The sequence below is a fragment of the Lacerta agilis genome, chromosome 4 (genome assembly GCF_009819535.1).
Source record: "Lacerta agilis isolate rLacAgi1 chromosome 4, rLacAgi1.pri, whole genome shotgun sequence".
Taxonomy (NCBI): Eukaryota; Metazoa; Chordata; class Lepidosauria; order Squamata; family Lacertidae; genus Lacerta; species Lacerta agilis.
Window position 1 is genome coordinate 65690088 of NC_046315.1, and position 22366 is coordinate 65712453.

Consider the following 22366-nt stretch of genomic DNA (forward strand, 5'->3'; position numbering starts at 1 on the left):
TTGGAAATCTCGCAGACAAAAGAAGTAAGGAGAAGTCAACATGTTTGCATCCCCGCTGCTAAATCCTGTTTTCTAAGAGCCAGACAGGCCATTTCCAGCACTTGGGAGAAAAATAATAAAAATCCAATTTCCATTTTATCTTCATCCGAGCTTTCATCCTCTATGCTTAAAGCCAGTTGGCATTGTATTTTGAGAGTGGCAAATCTTACGTCGTACTTTCATTATAGCTAAGGAGAAGATTTCACAGCCTAACAATGAAACGAGTTATTAATGGGCTGCTGCAATTCTGCTGGTTCCAGCATGAATCTAACTTAATTAACTTTGCATTAGTTAGCCATCAGGCTCTTGGTACAGCTGCATTTTTAAAGTGAGTTGAGAGCAATGTTATTATTTTTTAAGCTGAAAGAATATGTTTCTTCAGGTCTGGCCACAGATCAAATGGTGTTCCTAGGTGAGCTGCATCTTCAGCACCTGCTTCCATTTGTTCTGTGTTTGAATTCCCCATTTTTACTTACATCCACCCCCCCCCCCGGTTTTATGTCTTTGATACAAATATTTGTCATGATTTATCTTTGCTATATTTGCATGCATGGATCCAATCAGAATCACTCACACTACTTGAGTAGACAGCCTGTGAGAAGTGCCCCCTGGACAGCCTTCTAAATCTGGCCCAAGTGTAGTAATTCTCCATTGTTTAGCAGAGAGGGTGTCAAAAACAAACTAAACCGTTATTAATTGTAGCACTCGAGATAAATTTTGAAAACTTGTGGTCTTGGGCAGCACACAGTTCTTACGATTAGCTAAAACTGGGTTTGGTAGGGATGAACTTGCTTAGTGTGACTGCTTTCCTATACAGTATGTATTCTTAAAAGTATTGCTAATGTTATAATACAGTCTCTTACAGCCCACTTGACATCCTGGTTGACCTTCCTAACCCACCTGTGTCACCATGCCCTGCCTCCCAACCAGGGCTATATTCTTTCCAGGGCTAAATGGAATGGCACCCTTGCCATGGGTTTTATGGAGGTCAGTTTGTGTTTGTGTGTGTGTGTGTGTGTGTGTGTGTGTTCCAGCAACAACTTCTCCTGGAACGGAGGAGTGGGATAAGGCAGGTGGAACTAACCAGGTTCTTGATGACACCCAAAGACTGCTCTCGCCCACATGCATGTGCAGGGTATATTAATAAGCAGCTTCCTGGTGTGGTGGATTCACTTGTTGAGGCTTTGTGCCGTCGCTGTTATTTTTGTGGCTGCCACAGATTATTTTATTCATTGTTTATATTTGTATCTTTTTGTCTGGCTTTCCAGATGGGTCCCAAGACAGTTAACAATTAAAAATAACAACACAATGAATGACGCAGCAATAAAATGACTAAGACAAAATTAGAATGTCAGCTAAAAACACCAAAACAGATAGCAAGGTGGCTTAAAGCAGCAACTAGATAATGCAGTCAGGCAGAATCAGGTACCATTGAGGAGACTGTATTTATGTCCCGCTTTCCTATTTTAATAATAATAATAATAATAATAATAATATTTTTTCCTCCCCCCCCGAGATATTTTGACATGAAAACAATCCGATATTTCCCAACAAATACGTATTTTTTTTACTTACTCCCACTCCTTTTGCCATTTCTTTTAAAAAAAATTAATTTGTAACACTGCATCTCCTTCATTGCCGCAATTAATAATTTATCCCTAGTGATCTTTTAGCATTAACTCTTTGGTTTAAGTTAATCCTGCTAGTGTACTAGCATATATGTGTACTATGACAGTTCAAATAATCCACATATTTCCCCCAGTCTTTTATAAAGCTATGCCATTTCGGCACAGTCCATTGATTTAGTCTGCCATTCCTCCTTGGTTGGTACAGAATCTTCTTTCCATTTCTGAGCATAAATCATCCTGGAATGTCCCTCTTTCCAGTCCTATCAACATACGCCAGCAGTCCGTGTCGTATTGAAAGTCACTTTGAAATTGAGCGCATATCTGGACTTCACGCTTCCCTGAGATTGGTCCCTTGGTAACGTTAAAGTTCACTGCTGGCCTTAACATTTTTCAGACCACAGTATTTTGCTTTGGTAAGCTGTCCCGAGCTGGTTCCTGGGAGTGAGCATGCTTTCCGTGGAACTGCTAGTATATGCAGTGAAACATGAAAAAAGAACTTGAAAAATGGTTTGCCTTCCAAGCAGATTATGCCTTCATTTTTCTTTGTGGGGTGTTCCTTTGTGCAGCACAATGAACCGCTCAGTATAGTTCCTCTCTGTGAGGATGTGAGTACAGTGCAGTGACTTGATTCATGGTCAACCCACGCTGTCCTAAGCAGCATTCGTAGCCAGCCCCCGACCCCCCACCCTTCCCCTTTATGCTTGACAGCGAGTTGAAAAAATGTTCTCTTCTGTGCTCGCACAATTGTGTTTTTTAACAAGCCTTTCAGAAGTTTATTTTATAAAATGAATGCCTTCCATTGCCAGGCAACATATCCAAAACAAACAATCTGCTCAGTACGGCACAGCACGTGTAGGCGTCCTAGCACAGATGTGTCTTGAGTGTTCTCATTCACCGTGGCTTTCTCCTAATTCCGCCTGCCTGCAAGCACTGCTTTGCAGCTGTCTCACTTTTTATGCTAAGCCTCTGGTTTAGTTCTTGGGGACTAGTGAGGAGGCACTTACTGACATCAGGGAGGATGTCAGTTTTAGATTTAGATTATGTTTCATAACCCTACTTTGACATGATTTTATGCAGAGAAGCTCATAAACGGTTGTGTCAGGGAACAGGCAGCGCCCAGTCGGGGCGGCACAGGGGGTGTCAGGGGATAGAGAGCCCCAGCACCGCGGGGATAGCAGGGGAATCTCCAGCGGGAGCGACAGGCAGGAAAGCAGCCCAGCGGAGAGGCGGCTGGGGGATGCTCCAGAGACCCAACACCCAGTCAGCGGGCACAAACAAGAGGGAGCAATGACAGTTCCATCGCCCCAATTACGTAGGGGTGTCAAACGTAAGGAGGGTAGGAGGAGAGTGGGGGTGCCCAAGTTCTTATGTTGGGGGCGCTCCCAAAAAGCTCCACTTCCGGGATCTGAAAGTGACTAAGCTGGTCATGGACTTCTGAGCTCTGCACTGTACATATCTGCACAATGAAACCTGTAAATATATGGGACCTGAGTCGAACTTCTTTACTCGTGAAGAACCACAGCAGAACCCTTACAGGTTGTCTTTCATTAAGCAAGGGCTCCTTTACACAACTAGTGTTGGGGTAATTCAGAGGTATTGTTGGTTGTTATACTGACAGACAGGTCTGGGAATCCCAGAATATTTGAGTACACACCTACTGTGCTGGTCATTGTGGGCTATACGCAAGTCACACTTTGCTTCTGTTGGGAACGTGAGACTTTGCAGACCAGAAATAATCACCTTCCTTCTGCTGACATCAGCTCCTGTGGTCCTCCAGCTCTTGTTGGACTCCAACTCCCATCATTCCAAGCAAGCATGATAATTGGTCAAGGATGATGGAACTTGGGATCTAACAACATCTGGTGGGAGAGCACAGGTTACCCATTCCTGGCTTACATAATCAATCGCTTGATTCCTCAGGATGAATGAATAGTGAGGCAAGAGCTTCTCATTTTCCTAGGAGTTTTTGACTTCTGCTTTGACACACTCTTGGACCATGTGAACAAATGAGAAACAAATTAGAAATTGAAGTGAGCATCCGTAGTTATATGATTTTAAATCATGTCTTCTTTTAAGTTGGCTCAGTTGATTACAGTAACTACTACTGCAGGAAAGGTTGTTGTATGTAAAGTAGATTTAGCTTTAATGGAGGCAAAACAAATTCCCTTCTGTCCCAACCACACAACTCTGTCTTATACTGTACCTTTGTAGAATGGGTATGATAGCCTTCTGTAATAATGCCCCACAACTGAACAAACAATTGTGTGGATGTGCCTGCTTTTTCCTTCTGAACCACTTTGAGCAAGATATGATGTTTTGGAAAGCTTAAAATTGAAGACTTTTGAGGTTTGATTTGTGGGCATGGCTATTCTTCTAATAAAAGAGCCCTCTCTTGTCCCCATGTATATTCTTATTAGGAAATATATAGAGCAAAACAAATTTATTACAGTTTTAAAAAGGAGCCTTCAGTGACTTTGTGATGTGACCATCCCTCTTCTCACAGCTATTTACATCACTCCATCCCTTGGCAGTACACTTTCCTGCTATTTGATATATTGTTAGTGCTCTCTAATACTTCAAGACTGAACAGAAACCAACGGTGCTTCCATTCCTTTAAAAGCCAAGCAGAGTCTTTCCTTCCTTTTGTCAGTTAAATAGCTTCAGTGGCTAAATAAATGCTGTCATCTTTAAAGGTCATTGCAAACAAAATAAGGAAAGGGCTGCTGCAAGGCGTTAACGCCAACCTTGTTTTGATATTTTTGACATCAGTGCCTGCTGTTTAATTAAAAGGAGGAATAGTTCTAAAAATCTGAATAGTCTTTTTCATTTATTGTTTTGCATGGCTCAGTTCAAGAGGACAAACAACATTGCAACAGTTGTAGAAAAAAAATAAAAATTGAAGTTTAAAACCAAGCTAGCTACTGCAGCTAAAGCTTAACAGCTTATTCTGTCTTCCTCACCTCTCCTTCACTACATCTCTCCCTCCCTCTCCCTCTCCCTCTCTCTCTCTCACACAGAGAGAGAGAGAGAGAGAGAGAGAGAGAGAGAGAGAGGTTTTAAACTTTTCACCTTTGTAGCCAAGTAGAAGATTCAGTGTTTGCAGACTAAGGAAGAAACAATGCCATTTTTTATATGAATAAATGGTTCTCAGGATGTCCAATCAGTTGGCAGATTAGTCCCAGTTCCTTTGTTCCTAAAACATTTTATCCTTGAGATGGCTCTAAGCACCACCACACTCTCTGAAATATGATACACTAAAATATTATCCTTGAACTCTTATCAAGTGAAGATAATAAAATAGCGTATGTGTAGTATGGGAGCATTTGAATCCTTTAAAGTTAATTTAAGGCAGAGGGTTCTTGTTGCATTATAATTAGGCTTTTTCTTTGGAAGGACAATGTGGAGATCTCCCTTGATGATCATTTCATCAACTGAGAACTTCCCAATTTGGCTGTGTAGGTTCTGTGTATCATAGGAACTGCTGTTTTGCTGTACCTTGTGGAGTGCTGATCCTTGTCTCGTTCCGTTCGTCATTACTTCCAGGAAAAGATGCACTGCTGTGAATAAATATTTTATTTTTTTCATTTATTATAGCTAGAAAAATTGATCCATTCTTTTTCTATGTTTACTTTCTACCCGTTCTATGATAATATAAAGTGTTTCTTTCTGTTTATGTTTGAATTGTTCAAATGATTTCAGTAGTGACGTTGGTATGCAATTGCCTATCCAAAAGAGGGAATTCTCCTGGCGAATGTAAAATGGCATGTTCTTTATTTTTCAGAAATGTTTTTCAAGCATTGTTTGTTCTGTATTTTTGCTGCTTTTACAATTTTATATAACTTCCTATTATGCGTAGTACTTTTGCAGTAGTCAAAAGAAATCTAAATCACAATATAAAACTATACATACACCAATTGAATTGAACAGAACACGTGTCTGTGTGTATGTTGGGGGGAAAACAACAACTGTTGATATTTGGTAGATGATGGGGGGAAATAATTGGGTTCAAGTTTGCATAGCTGCCATTTTTTCCACACATAAAACCAGAAGCTTAAAATAAACCACCTGCTTTTTAGAAACCATCCTTTGACAAATTGCATGTGTTTTGAGATCATTAGAGGGAAACCCTTCTTAATACTTGAGTCTTCAAGCGCCCTATCCCCTTCCTAATCTCTCTTTCTACGTCTCTTCCATGCACCATTCTCCATTTATTCTGACACGTCCCCATGCAACTGCTTCTGAGACTTTGTGGAGACTCACTGAGCAGATTTAAAATTATAACTCTCTGCTTCGTACAATAATATGTGTTGCCTGGGACTCGTGGAATCCATTTTAATGTGTTGAGTGACATTATAAAATGTAAAAAGGATCCTCTTGAGGTTGTTAGCCTTAGCACTTGAAATCTAAAAAGTAATTTATAATTTTTGTTTTCCAGAATTCATACCCCAGGCTTTTGGAATGCCTTTATCACAAGTGATCGCTAATGATCGGGCCTACAAATTGAAACAAGATACTCACAGGGAAGAGCAGAGGGATGTTTCAGAATTTGTACCTTCCCTTTTACCATTTGGGAGTAAAAGACAGAACAAAGAACTCTCAAGCAGTAACTCATCTCTTAGCTCCACCTCGGAAACACCAAACGAATCTACTTCTCCTAACACACCAGAACCAGCTCCACGAGCAAGGAGGAGAGTAAGTTTTCTATCAGTGGATTTGCATGAGCTGCAGGCTTTTATGGGACTTTCCCAGGCACTGCCTTTCTTACAGAAGTTAAAATCTCAGAGCTGGTCTTCCATAGTTAAATTAAAGTCAGCCCTGATTCAGTTGATAGTACCGTAGTTGCAATTTTAATGGTCATCTCTCATTCCCAGCTGTTCGTGGGAGAGAATGAAATGGACACAAGTCTCTTGCCAACACCTCAGGGGACACAAGGATTCTTTGGAAACTTTCCTTTTCCCCAGTCAGATTCTGGTTGGTCTTTCTCAAATTATTAAAGCACTCAGTCACTTAAAAAGAAGAAGAAGCTGTTTATAGTAGATGCTTATGAGTCTATTGTACATCCAGTTACTCATTTCATCCTCAAAATATAATAATAAAAAAACTTGCGTAATTAGACTCCTGGTTCTATTCTAACGTTTTAAAAAATAGCATCGGAATAAGTTAAATTGCTTTTTCCTTGAATAGGTTAAAAGAAAACCAACCTATTGAGGTTCAGAAAAATAACTGGAGTAAAACTTCTAAAACCCACAATCATGCAACCTGTTATTAGGACTAACCAAAAAAGTCACAAAAGAATGGGCAAGATTTCAAGTTATCTAAACTGGCTTGAAGACACACATTTTTATTTATGCATATTGTTTGACTATGGCTTCCTTTACTTATAGAATAACACTTGTGTACATTACAGATAAAGAATCTTATGACTAGAGATTTTCATTTTATGCCAGTGTATATTCTCCAGTGTCAGTCAGGAGTCAGTCACACATCCATATGCTCTACACAAGATAATTAAGAGAAAGGTTTTCCCTCACTAAACAGATACAGGATAGGCAGTTTGTGCTGCCCATTACTGTAGTGGTATTTTTGGTGGGCTTTCTTTCTTTCAAAATGAAAACCGATGTTTAGAATTCTTTCCTCCCTGTATTTACTACTAGGACATCATCCAGAAAATACGATTCACAAAGTTGGAGCATATTACACTGATTTAAAATGCTAATTAGCTAGAGACTAGACTTTTGAAGGCCTACACCCAGCCCTTAGTTCTGGTGGCAGAGTCCTTGATCATGGACCCTCTCGTAAGGTCTTTCACCTTTGTGAACACAAAAAATAGTCTTTTCTTTTTTTAGTGGTGGCCCCATCATTCATTGTGAATCTTCCTCCCAGTGGAGGTATATTTAGTTCTTTTTTATTGTTTTGAAATGAGTCTTAAAGACCCGCTTGATTAATTGTGGTGGTAATGCAATGCTGATGTCTTAAGATGTAATTTTAACTGTTATTTTATTGCTGGTGTGGAATGAAATGTTTGTATGTTGTGCTTTGTAGTTTTGCCTATAAATGGTTTTATGATTTATGCTTTACCCTGAAAAGCAGTATCTTCCATTATGTACACTTTTTCTGTTGGACTGGTTGTGCCCGTGAATAGCAGATGCCTCTGTTGGCCTGTCTGAGGAATAAAGTAATTTTCCCTTCTAAAAATGGCTATTGTGTTTTATTATAGTAGGGAATGTTGGGCACCGCCTGGAACTTGGAATAACAACCCCTCCCCTTTAAAATGTGATTTTTAAATGGATAGTATAATTTGTGAATTTTGGGAGTGTGCACCCACATACAGCAGAATGCATGGCTCATTGCATCCAATGGTATCCTAACATCATCACAACCAATTCCTCCACCTCAGAAAACCTTGTTTGTAATCACCACACCAAATTGGGCAAAGTCACACAAAAGTCATATTTCAGTCTGCCATCTTGATTCAAAATGGTACCCAATGTCCAAACATAGACGAAGACCACCACCTCCACTTCAGGAACCTTCATGACAAGTTGGGTTACAATATCTCAAGAGGCATCCAAATGGGCACAGTTGTGAGCTGTCCCACCAAATTAGGTGAGAAGATCCAAACAGAACGGTTTGGACCCAGGACAAATTTGGGCAAAGTTACATCAAACTGGGAAATTATGTCTTTAGAGGCATCCACACTGGCGTAGGTTGGATCCATCACACCAAAAATCAGGTGCAGTCACGCCAAAGTCGCATTTCAGTCCACCATCTTAATTCAGAATGGTCCCTGATGTCCAAATGCAAATGAAGATCACTGCCTCCCCCTCAGGAATCCTTGTGTTGAGTTGGGTGATGATATCTTCAGAGGCATCCAGATCAGTGTAGTTTGGACCTATCATGCCAAGAATAGGGCAAAGTCATAACAAAGTCACGTTTCAGACCACCATCTTGATTCAAAATTGACTTTCCTATTTTCTGTTTATGTAAGAATCTGTCCCATGTGTTTTTGAAGGTATTTTTATTCATGGCTAGCTCTTCTGTGAAGGAAGACTATGAATGGAATTCTCTCCCACCAACACCCATGTTAATTGTATGTCTTTGTGTATGTTGCAGGGTGCAATGTCTGTGGACTCCATTACGGATCTTGATGACAGTCAATCTCGACTGCTAGAAGCCCTACAGCTGTCATTGCCTGCTGAAGCACAGAGCAAAAAAGAAAAGTCCAGGGACAAGAAACTAAGCCTCAATCCTATTTACAGGCAGGTTCCTCGAGTTGTGGACAGCTGCTGCCAGCATTTAGAAAAACATGGTAAGTATGATTCAACCTGGCAATGAAAGGCAGGTGATAGACCATCTTGTATTTATTGTACTAGCCATTGGCCTTGGCGACTTTAAAAATAAAACTTCAGTATAAAGTTTCAGATATATATATAAACAATGAAATAAAGATAAATAATAAGATAACAGTTAAAAGACAGTATACTGGTAGTTATACTAAAACCTTTTACCCAATACAATAAAAAACCCCGACACAACCTCTTTCCATTTAAAGTTTCTTTGCAGCTAAAGGAAACAGTGTTGTTCTATATGTCACAAACAGATAAATACCTCCTGACAAAAAGTAGATCAGAACTTGATCAGAACTTGTTGTTAAACTTGAAAAATCTTATTTCCTTTGGACCCTCATAAAGGGGACATTTCAATACATATTGGATTACAGTGGTACCTTGGTTCTCAAACTTAATCCGTTCCAGAAGTCCGTTCCAAAACCAAAGCATTCCAAAACCAGGTCGTGCTTTCCCATAGAAAGTAATGCGGATCAATCTATTCCAGACTTTTAAAAACAACCCCTAAAACAGCAATTTAACATGAATTTTACTATCTAACGAGACCATTGATCCATAAAATGAAAGCAATAAACAATGTACTACAGTCACACAATCAATCAGTAGCTGAACTGGGTTCCACACAGTCACAAAAATGCAAAATAAATAGCAAAAGCAGACAGACCTCAGCATAACACTCAAAACGGAAGTGTGGCACTCAAATCGGAAGCGTAACATTCAAAACGGAGCATGTTCGGTTTCCAAAAAAAGTTCGCAAACTGGAACACTTACTTCCAGTTTTGCAGTGTTTGGGTTCCAAGTTGTTTGAGTACCAAGGTGTTTGAGAACCAAGGTAACACTGTACATTCTACACAAGTTTCAAATTACAGTTACAAATCTGTTGGGAGACACATATCCATCCAACACAGCAGAAGGCAAAATTTGTACATGTATTTATGCCTACTCCAACCTTATGTCTACTTCAGCTATGCCTTCATGTAGCCTATTCCTCCGTTCTGTTTTTTTTTAAATTTAAAAGATCCAAAAGTGCTGCAGGCAGATTATACATCTGTGACAGACATGGATAATGCCACTTTGGTTTCTCATGCTACTTGAGAAAAAGCAAGTGTGTTTTACCAAGTATATAACTCTATCATGGTGCATTGATGAAATTTCATTAGTGCCACCTGTATCCTTAAAGGGTAAAGGGACCCCTGACCATTAGGTCCAGTCGTGTCCAACTCTGGGGTTGTGGCGCTCATCTCGCATTACTGGCCGAGGGAGCCGGCGTACAGATTCCGGTTCATGTGGCCAGCATGACTGAGCCACTTCTGGTGAACCAGAGCAGCGCACGGAAATGCCGTTTACCTTCCCGCCAGGGTGGTCCCTATTTTTCTACTTGCACTTTGACGTGCTTTCGAACTGCTAGGTTGGCAGGAGCTGGGACCGAGCAACGGGAGCTCACCCCGTCGCGGGGATTCAAACCGCCAACCTTCTGACCAGCAAGCCCTAGGCTCTGTGGTTTAACCCAGTGTTTTTCAACCTTTTTTTGGGCAAAGGCACACTTGTTTCATGAAAAAAATCACGAGGCACACCACCATTAGAAAATGTTAAAAAATTTAACTCTGTGCCTATATTGACTATATATAAAGTAATTCTCTTGAATTTTTCAATTTTTCCCACGGCACACCAGGCAACATCTCGCGGCACACTAGTGTGCCACGGAACAGTGGTTGAAAAACACTGGTTTAACCCACAGCACCACCCGCCACCTGTATCCTTACTTTGTTTTAATTCACCACTTGTCATCACACCTCTGTTGGCTGATAGTAGGGCCAGATATGGTGCACGTGCGCGCACACACGCAACCTGTAAACAATGAAATGGAGATAAATAATATGTGCAAGTGTGTTATATCAGAAAACTAATATTTCACATTTTTTAATGGTTGTGCACACAGGTAAATGAATACCTGTGCACATACCTACAATGGACATAAGGTTTATGGAACTCAGGCAGTGCAGGGAAGCACTAATTGAGGGCAAGGTAGGGTAGCACACAGGGCAAATACATCCCATCAAACATAGCCCACTAGAGTGTCAACAGAAAACACTAAGATAGAGTTCAATTGAAAGCACTTATGTGTAAAAGAGCATTGATAAACGTAGACGTGGAGAAATAAGATGAGTGCAATTTACATGTGCATTAATATTCTGGTGTATATACATCCTGAGCTGCTGCCAGTCATAGGATAGAAAAGGGAAGTATCTGTCCTTTGTTACTAGATAACTAAAATGGTGTTCAAATTAGCATTTTTTAAATTCTTGGATTCAAGTTGTCCACATCTACATTTACCATTTCCAGCCTCCTGCTGTTGCCAGGGAGAAAGCAGCGCATGTGCCAGTGCAATACTAAGTTCATCCATAGGCAACTTGTTTCTCTATGCACTTAACTTTTAAGCCCACATTAGTGAGCTGAGGCTGAAGCATTTTTATATAATTGAGACATGCGTGTTGTGGTCAAGATTGGTCTTAGACTTCCCTCTAGTGTCACCCTTAAATACTTACCACCGAGTTGCTGAAAAGCAATCATTGATGCATAACAGCAAGTTTCACTGAGGAAAGTACTCACCAATTCTACCTTTTTTTCTGAATTGTAGACAAGTTTGGGTTTTATGTTTGGGGTGGATGGGGAGGAGGAGTGATAGCCCCTGTGTGTTGTTATAGTTGTTCATAGGATGTTTGCTGCAGAAAATGTGAAAATGCCATGATAATGCATGTTCTACCAAAGCTTTAAATAATGAAATAAGTGATTTGTTGTATTTTTCAGGCCTTCAGACAGTGGGCATATTCCGAGTTGGTAGCTCAAAAAAGAGAGTAAGACAGGTGAGACTATAGTACACCTTCCTTTTTTGCACTTTCTTTAACGCATACTGAGAATCTGTTTTTAAAAATGTGTAAGAGAACAATAATGACTTTAAAATTTTTCTAGACAAAGCAGTTTACAAGCCACATGTCAAACATTGTCTTAGGACAATATTTTGAATCATTGCTGAAAGCCATGAAGACTGATACTAATACTGCATAATATAAAATTAAGAAAGTTGGGCAAAACTTGTGGAGTTGAGCCATTCAGGTCAAATTAGTTGCTGAGGTACTGGTAAAGACGTAGGTCTTTAAGATCCATTTAAAACCCACAAGGGATCAGATTTGCTTTATAAGGACCATTGTAACCAATGACATGGTCTAGGGTATTGTTCATAAAGGATTTCACTTTTCTAATTCAACTTTCTTTTTTAAAATTTAAATTTTTAAATTTAAATTTAAATTCGAACTTAACAGGATTTCTGTAAAATTGAATGTTGGTCCCATACAATGAAATAACAGTGTACGTTGAAATCGTTAAGTGTCCATTTGACTGCTAATAATACTGAAATCACTCCATTTCACCTTAAAACAATACAGACTTTGGTCCGTTTCCTCAGATTATACTGTTTTCTTAGCAGATGTGGAACATGGCACAGTTTCCAACTGGCGGCCAAAGGATTAACCTAATGCATCAAAAACTCCCCCCCCCCCATTTTTGATTTGCAGATGAATAATGTAGATGTCTAGATGTGACCTTCTTCCTTTGTGTTGATTTTTCCAGTTACGCGAAGAGTTTGACCGTGGTGTGGATGTAATGTTGGATGAGGAACACAGCATTCATGATGTGGCTGCTTTATTAAAGGAATTTCTTCGTGACATGCCTGATCCACTCCTGACTAGGGAGCTTTACACTCCTTTCATCAATACTCTCCGTAAGCAGAGCAACCTCCTCTTTTACAGATTCCTTAAAATCTACACCACACAAACTCTGCGTAAGGTGTAGAAGTGCAGTTGAAGAGATTTGTTCCTAAATTAACCTGTTTAAAATGTGTGTAGGGTCCTAAACACTTCTTTGTTAAATTTTTGAAATGCGGGAAACTTAAAACAGCTGCCAAGTAGGCTACCTATTGTGGTTTAATGGGTGGAGTTCTGAGCATGGGCTAAGGATGAAGTCCCTAGATAAAGTAATCAGTTCTTGGTGTGTAAAATGAGAGTTGAGAGGACACAAAAGTTAAAGTACTTTGATTTCTGAGCATGAAATAAATGATGGCTATGTTCTTAAGTTGGCAAAAGAAATGTTGGCTCTACCATTATTCCCCATTACGCTTATTTCCTGTTCCTGATGAACTTCTATGGCTAATCCTAAGCAGCTTTCCTCAACCTGGTGCCGTCCAGATGTTTTGAACTGCATTTCCAGCGTGGCCAGTTGCTAATGTTCATCATGTGTACATGCAAATTGACTGCAGTTTGTAAAGCTATTATGCTTTCCCAAGCTTTAAATAGTAGTGCCAAACACTTGGGGTTATAGCCAACATTGTGCAAGTGAAACATAAGTGCACACTACAGATCTCTCATTTCTTTCCTTTCTGCAGCCCTGCAGAGCACAATTTTCTTCACCGATTTTTCAGTAATTTTTCCCACCCACTGCAGCCATTTACAACACAACCCTTACTCCCTGAATGGCCCCTGACCCTGTAGAGAAGCTTTTTGGGGAGTGCAAGCGTTGGAGGGCAGAATGGAGGAAGGGAAAGATTTGCTGTGTAAGCTTGCCTCCCACTTGTGGAATATTGGATCCCACTCATTGTCTACCTGGAACTAATGTGAGAGACAATGTATGATTTTGTCCACTTGTACACAATGCTGACAATACTGTATTCAGCCCCACTCACTGATTGAGAATAAGAGTAAAAATGTGCTCTACAGTAGAATTTTCTCTAGGAACTTCCTCAAATGTTGATTTCATGTTTTCCTGAGATGAACTCCATTAGAATATACCTATTGCTTCATCAAGTTGACGTGAATCCTGTTTTTTGCAGGCTAGAGCTGTGCACGGATGCCTCTTGAAATTTTTCTTCCTATTCTCAGGGATGGGGTTCAATATTATCAGTGACAATGGTGAAGCTTATTTTCTTTTCTCAACAAGTGACAACAGCAGCAACTATGATGGCAGCCTGGCTACCATTTTGCATTCTCCACAATGGCGCAAACCTAGCATTATCCCAGGTCATGGGAAAAGAGAGGAATTGGTGGCCAATGATGAAGAATAGTCAGACCTGGAAGAGGGTGTGACAGGGGTGGAGTGGGATGGAACAGGAGCAAATTGGGGGTTACCTGCATTTACCAGTAATTGCAGTTGATATAAATTATATAGGAATATCATGTCAGTTGAGAGATATGAAATATGCCTGTCCTTGTGTACATAACTGTGAGCACATTTCTTAGAGTACTTTCCCTCCTCTCTTTTAGTATTAGAGCCCCACGAACAACTAAGCACCCTGCAACTTCTTATTTATCTTCTACCTCCCTGCAACTGTGACACCTTACATCGACTTCTCCAGTTCCTTGCGACTGTAGCTAGCCATGCAGAAGACAGGATAGACCAAGATAGCCAGGATGTAAGTTCAGATCATTCATTTTTTTTTCTATGGCTATTTCCGGAGTAAATAAGGATGCTCTGAAGAACAGAGAACTGAATCCCCCCCCCCCTCATTTGCTTCATTTTTCAGTACAGCATCTTTGTGTTTATTAACAGTTTCCATGTTTATTAATATTTTATATTGTTAACAACAAAAGAAGTGATGTCTCAAAAAGTGGCTTTGATATTTGCTGCATTGCGAACAAAAAAAAGGGGGGGGAGAAATGCTTTAAAATGAAAATTCCAACCCAAATGTCTTGATTAAATTTCATATATAAATAAATTCTAGTTGGAAACAAAGCATTTGCTGTGTTTAACTCCTCTCTCTTTCCCTAAATCATACCAATATCAGTAAATTTTATTGCAGTTGTTATAATTTAGCAATTCCTATTTCATCTTTTCAATAGTTTTGTAAACTATAATTTTAAATAATGGATAAAGTATACTGTACACAATTTCCTTTGGATTATTTGTGCTCTAGTTATAGATTTCTTTTGCAAGTTGAATATTAGCATATGTTTTGTGCTTTCCAAATATTACTTTCCCTTGCCTCATGCATTGCAGCATAAATGTGGGAGGGATGCCCTCACAGAGGAGTTTTCCACTTCAGCAGTGCAAGTTTCCAGTAATCACTGGTGCTGGAGTGGAAACTTACCACTTCATGTGGCATTTGTATAGAAGAGCCTGACCACTGAAAAGCAACTTATCAGAAAACTGTCTCCAGCACCGGTATTATAAATATAACAGGTCATTGCTTGATGTTCTTTCCAGAAACAGTTGTGTTCCTGATCTTCAGGCATCCTTCTATAAAGCACACATTGTTGATAAACTTAAAAAAATTGATAAATAAAGATGCAGACATATTGAGAACAAATCCGGATCTTCTTTATGGCAGATAGTTCAAGAGTATAAGACAGTGCAGGGTTCTAAATTGGTTAGGCAAATAAATTTAGCCTACACTAAATCCCAGGCAGCCATTTACAGAATCGGGTAACCCAACTTTGTTTCTGTTTTGTTCCAGATTCCTGGCAACAAAATGACATCACTTAATCTAGCCACTATATTTGGACCTAACCTGTTGCACAAACAGAAGACAACAGACAAAGAATTCACCGTTCAAAGTACAGCGCGAGCTGAGGAGAGTACTGCAATCATTGCCGTTGTACAAAAGATGATAGAAAACTATGAAATGCTATTCCTGGTAGGCAAAGTCTTCTTTATTTTGCATTATTGCAGGTTATGAATACACTTCATAACTTTTCTCCTGTGCTTTAATTTCAAAACAAGCAGCACTCTCTGTTTATATATTATATATCAGCTGTGGCATTGTCTTTTTAATGTATGGCAAAACACTGCTGAAAAAGACTATTGTCAGTATGTGGTGAAAATCTCATGAGATAAAAAAACAAAACACCAGTCTGGCATCATGAAATCGAGATAGGAAATCGAGATAGCATCATATATTTCCAGTTGTTGATAAATAAAGTCCCTTATATATTAGCATACAGTGTTTTCATCCTGTGGGAGTACAATTCTTTGAGAAGTAGCTCCATAAGAATTGCAGATGTTTCTCACTTCAGAAGGAAAAAAATAATGAACATGGATGCATATTCCTTCACACACAATGAAGGCCTTCCATGGTAAGGTGAATAGTGTGGATTATGAGGTTGACAATTACACCAGAAAAGCCTTGGGAACTACAACATTATTGCTCACTTGCATATGAGGTAGAAAGTGAACAGCAACTCATAATTACTAAATGAAATTCAAAACAACAGTTAGTGTTTCCTCATACTGTCAAGTTTTCTGTGCAGTAAATATAAAATAAGCATTTTTCATCAAGTTTCACTTCTGCTGCAGGGATATTCCCACAGGTATTCATGCACATTTCCCAGTATTTTTTACTTGGCGATGAACTTCTACAAGATAGCACTTTCTTTTGCACATGTGGGTGCTATAGTTGCATAACATTATTCCTTGGCTTGAAGTAATACAATAACTGTATCTGACACCTGCTAAGCAGAAGGGTGTGTGTGTGATGCTGATTATTTGTAGCCCAAATGGACTAGAAAGATCAGTGCATGTGGCACAATTCAAAAAAGCCTATTGTGGCCCCAAAATGCCTATGGGAAGTCCACAAACATGATATGAATTCAGTTGCCTTCTCCCACTGTTCCTACCCAGTGACTGGTATTCAAATGCATAATGCCTTCAATCCTGGAGGTAATGCATAGCCATCAATAGTGTTCTCCTCTATGAATTTGTCTAATCCTCCTTTAAATCCATTTATGTGATCATTGCCACATCTTGTTGAACCAAATTCCATACTTTAACTATGTGCTATTGAAGCCGTACTCCCTGGAGAAAACAAGTTCAGGCACCAATTCTGTTTAACACAGAGCAGAGGATATTACAAACCAGAGGCCAAGGCTGCTGCTGCTGCCATGCAGTTCTTCCTTCAAACAGCTATCCTGATGGCACTGAAATGCTTACAAGAGGGGACTGATAGAGTTGGCCTCCTTCCTTGCTAACGACATGGGTGGTCCTGGCTGCCTCGGCCGCAGAAGACTCTCTTTGTAAAGGCAGTTGAGTTCCTTGCAAACCCTTTTTGTTTTTACCACTCTGAGTAATTTGGTGTCACCAGCAAACTTGGCAACCTCACTGCTCACCCATATCTCCAGATCATTTATGAACAAATTAAAAGGCATTGGTCCCAGTACAGATACTTGGGAGAGTCTGCTTCTTACATCCTTCCATTGTGAGAAGTGTCAATTAATTCCTTCTCTCCACTTCACCTGGAGAACAGGTTACAGAACAAAAGAGCCTAATAATAATAATAATAATAATAATAATAATAATAATAATAGTAATAATTTTTTATTTATACCCTGCCCTTGCCCGCCAAACCAGGCTCAGGGCGGCTAACACCAATAAAATCACAACAAAAACATAAAACAATTCATTAAAATACAGATTAAAATAAAATTTAAAATTTAATCTAGACTGCAGCCTCATTTTTAAGTAGCCCACCAACCACACCAAAAGAATGAAACATCAGGGTTAAACTGAAACCAACCCAAAGGCTAGGTGGAACAGTTCCATCTTGCAGGCCCTGCGGAAAGATGCCAAATCCCGCAGGGCCCTGGTCTCTTGTGACAGACTGTTCCACCAAGTTGGGGCCAGTGCTGAGAAGGCCCTGGCCCTAGTTGAAGCCAACCTAGTATCCTTGTGGCTCAGTACCTCCAAAAAGTTATTATTTGAGGACCTTAAGGTCCTACCCGGGACATACCAGGAGATATGCTTCCCCACCCCCCTTTCCACTTTCAGTTGCTATGGCAAATCTCCATCTGGGTACAGCCTTAGAAAGATTAAATACCTACAGCAATATGGTACCTTATGTAAGTAACTGAAGTATAGCTAAAGCAATCAAGTGTTAGAAGGCAACTGTGGTTAATATCCCTGGTGTCTTCCTGTACAAATAGGTTCCTTCTTCCCCTATTCCAGCAAATGATTGATTGAGTTTGTTTGTGGCGTTTTTGTGCCGTTGACTTTTTACATGGTGTAGTGGCAACCATGGGAGTCTTTGGTTGAAGAACCTCCATCTATCTGATCAGTGGAAATGGCCAATATAGCTAATGTTATTTGTAGCTTCTGGAAGAGAAAAATATGTCATTGAATGTATGCTGGACATGAATAAAAATATTTTATTCTGTGAACTATATATATATATGATCTGGTTTCCCTTATAGTGGAAAAATGATTCAATTCCTATGACTTCTCCTTTTTTGAATCACTTGTCAGCATTGATTGACTGATTGATTGAGTGATAGTGGGTTTAATATTGCATAGCAAATGTTGATGCACAGCAGTACCCTTGGGCAGTGTATGGGGCAACACATTTCAATGCATTACTCTACAGCCCACATTTAAACAAGATGAGAAGGCAAGAGGGAGTGGATAAATATTTGTGGAAAAAGCAGGGTGTGTGGGTATGTTTTATTTAGTTCAATGCAATTGAAAGAATTAAGAAACTTAAGTTTAAAAGCAGTGTTATAGCATTGCAACACAGTCAGTTTGCATTCTGCATATTGCTTTTGAACCAAGATTAAAAAGTAGTAGTATAATAGTATTGCCACTGTGTTCGACTGGAAACAAGTGAAGTGCTTAAGGCAGAGACTGGGAACCTCCCACCTTCCAGATGCTGTTGGACTACAACTCCCACAAACCCACATCATGGCATGGGGAAGATGGGTTTAAACCCCCTTCCACAAAGTTGCTTCCCAAACACTAAAGCCTGCTTTTAACTTCCTTAGAAATAAACAGGAGTTTCTGACATGGAAAACTGACATCTCATCTAATTGCATCCTAAATCTGATGAGCACAGTTCTGGCTGGGGCTGATGGGAGTTGTAGTTCAAAACATCTGCATGCCTTCACGACACATGGACTCTTGCTGCTTTGGCTTCTCACTTGCCTCATATTCCTTCACTATAATCTTCAAGCACAATATACAAATTGAGTTAAGATGCTCCTTTCAGTTCATGCAGACCCTTCCTTTTCTGAAGTCCATAAAGGATATATTCTTTAATGCCATAAGACAGGTTATAAATATAATGAGATGGGATCCTGCTTGTGGGGTGGGGGCAAGTTATCTACACTGTTTCTGAGAGTCCTTCAGTCCTCAGCGGTGTGGGGATATTGGGTGCTGCAGTGGAAGGGGGCAATCAGTAAAAGAAGCTTCTCCTTCTCTGTGCCAGCAGGAGCTATCAGGAGCAAAGTTTGGACACAATCTATTAAAAAAACAAGGATATTTTATTTCTCTAATGGGGCGGGGGGAGAGATGGGGTTAAGAGACTGAGCTAGTTCTCCACTGGATCATTGCAGCTGTAGTAGCCTTTTTCTACCACATCTTTCTTACAATCTGCCATAGATTGTGGGGTGCGGGTAATGTCTGTCGTCTTTGCTTTTTATAGAGCGGGTTTTATTATTTTGTTGGAGCTGATAAATATTTTGCCTCTTTGTAGGCCAAGCTAAGTGCCTTGCTGGATGCAAGGGAACAATGTACCATTTCAAATGATGTGTTTATAATTAGAGAGTGCTGCGGATGTGTGTCAGTTTGACATCAGATACGTACAGTGGAAAAGCATCTCCGTAGAGATTCTTCCTATTTGTGCCAATGTGTTTATTGACTGGACTGGACTGCTTCAGTGGATCTGGCTCAAACCTCTGCCTCAATTTAGCTGTTATAGTGGAATATACTTACATCAAGCTATTTGTGCTTATTTCTTCATTTGCTGTTAGCATTTTGTCTATGAGAACAACAAGGTGTGTGAGTTCCGCAAATTGGACCCTCATATTCTTTGCTAAGGTGGTAGATCGATTGACAGATATAGGCGTGTTGACTTTTTGTAGCAAATGGTGATAGTTCCCTGTCAAGCAGCAGCAAATTGTTTTTCAAACCCCAGAAGTAGTAAGAGGCCAGGGCTGCTGTTTATAGTTAAGGATTTGACATTTGTACTAGTTTCAAATAGAGAAACATTTGGACGAGAGCGTGGATCCACAATGTACAACTTAAGTGTGTTGCTGCCAAGTTTTCTTTCGCTCCTCCAGCTGTGACCGGCTTCACCACTGAAACTGGAGCAAGATCTGCAAAATAAAATCCAGTAGAACAGAATGTGATATTTGGCCTACTGCGTGGGTTTATTGTCAGGTCAGAATGGTTCTGCTTGTCAGGATGAATACATAATATTACTACGGGTTGTTTGTGTTTCTTCAGTGAATTAGGATCAGCAATCTGCTGCTGATTTTAGTTCTGTCGTAAATAGTCAGGTATCAGTTTCACATATTTTTCAAAGTTGCAGCAGAGCAAAATAGAGAATAGGTGCACTCTACAAGTAAATTCTAACTTAAGTACATGGAGCTGTATTAAAAATTCTTTCCACAGGGATGTGTAAAAATCCTAAATAATCTGTCAGGATGATAGAGGCTCAGTTTGGCAATTGTTTTGTGAACAGGAGTCAAACTTGAAAGCGTTGTGCTTGTTTGTTTGTGTGTGTGCTGTTTCCTCCCAAGTTCATTCCATCCCAATGTGAGTCATGAATGCCAGATCTCTGCCAGGTGTTGTACAGCCCATTAAAGTCAGATATGCATGAATGAAATAAAATGTGCTACTTTTAATAAAATTCAGAATGAAGAACAATTAGTGTTTTAACAGACATGAAAATAATTGCACACCTCGTTCTTTTTGTAAGCATGATGAATGTTGATGTTTTAGAACAAATTGTGCATCCAGCAATATTGTCTGATACTTGATCAATATTTTATTGAATGATCAGTAAGAGCAGTCTTTCTACAAACATTGTACATCCATTATTTCATATTATTAGAACCACAACCCTGTGCACTTGTGCATAGTAAGGAAGAAATGAGTGGAAAGAGCGAGCAGTGGTTAAATAATACTGCTTTCCTTATATAACGTATTTTTCCATGTATAAGACTAGGTTTTTTCCCTAAAAAATAATGTGAAAAATTAGGGGGGCATCTTATACTGTATCTCCCCCCATTTTCTTAAATCTGAGTCCCCAAAAATAGGGGGCATCTTATACATGGGGGCGTCTTATAGACGGAAAAATACGGCACTTATTTCACACAAATAGTTATAATCATTGATCAGTTGTTCTGTAGTGTGCTTGCTTCATTTTGTTGAAGCTTAACCTTTGACTATATAGTACAATGGTGCGTGATTCTGTACTCACCTTTCTGATGCTTCATTCATTTATAGGTCCCTGCTGACCTTCAAAACGAAGTTCTGATTAGTCTACTTGAGACAGACCCAGATGTTGTAGACTATTTGCTGAGAAGGAAAGCTTCTCAGTCATCGTGAGTAATTTGTTTTCCTTTTCCTTCATTGTTTCCGCCAGGGATGTGTTTTCTAGCTGAATTATTCAAAAATTTATAATTTCAAAACCCTGTTACATTGATTTAAAAGAACAAGAATGTGCTGTCAACAATTGTGTCCATTTCATAACTTAGTGTGAGTGGTTGTGATTCTAGTGCCTTTAGAATCATTGAATGGTCTTCATGTTTATTTTCCATAGTGTAGTCCATTTCTTATAAAATAGGCAGGAAACTGTAATAAACTAATTTAATTGGTTACATGGCAGCAGTTTTTAAGCATCTTCAATTATATGTATTAATCAGTAGCCTGGTTAGATCGATACTCATGAATGTTGATGGGGTTCATCTTTCACATAGCCGTGATCCTGATGTTCACTGAGGGCACAGAAATTCCAATATGTGCATACATGTTCCTTATACAGTTCTGCAAAGTGGACAGAACTGTGTACACAAAAGGAACTGGCTCCCCCATTGTAGGGAATATACTTGTACAGGATGGTTTTGCACGTATTGGGCACACAGAAAGTTTTGGATCATATCCATGTTATTTGTTTCTAGTTTGTGCCAATGCAGCAGCTGTTAGAATCTCAATAGCATTCTCAGCTATGCATTAAGTCATTTTAAAGGTTTTCTGGACAGAGTTCAAGACAGTTCTCTCTCTCTCTCACACACACACACACACACACACACATTTTGTTGTGTCATCAGTCCAATAGCTTGCAGCTGAGTTCCAAGTAGATGTTTTTATCAATCTTCTTTGGAAAGCATGATGACACTTTCTTAAGAAACTGTGTTAAAATGATGGGTGCAAATTGCAGTCACTGTACTTCCCAGGTCAACAATGGAAAATGTATGTGTCTGAGACTTATGACAGAATTGTCACTAACCTATTGTTCCGCTGCTAGTAAAATTTGTTCTTTTTCCATTCAACTCATTAATAATGAGGTACCTAGAAATCACTTTTTATATGTTTTAA

At 39.5% G+C, this 22366-nt stretch overlaps 1 protein-coding gene across 2 annotated transcripts in view; it reads left to right on the top strand.

The window, feature by feature from the left end:
• Positions 1-22366, top strand: part of ARHGAP6 (Rho GTPase activating protein 6) — a 186780-nt gene that overhangs the window by 158248 nt on the left and 6166 nt on the right. For both annotated transcript variants that reach the window (XM_033147415.1, XM_033147416.1), the window contains exons 4-10: positions 6103-6359; positions 8781-8976; positions 11822-11877; positions 12641-12791; positions 14326-14474; positions 15516-15695; positions 21275-21372. In XM_033147415.1, the coding sequence (XP_033003306.1) occupies positions 6103-6359; positions 8781-8976; positions 11822-11877; positions 12641-12791; positions 14326-14474; positions 15516-15695; positions 21275-21372 (1087 nt within the window). The remainder of the gene's footprint in view (positions 1-6102; positions 6360-8780; positions 8977-11821; positions 11878-12640; positions 12792-14325; positions 14475-15515; positions 15696-21274; positions 21373-22366) is intronic.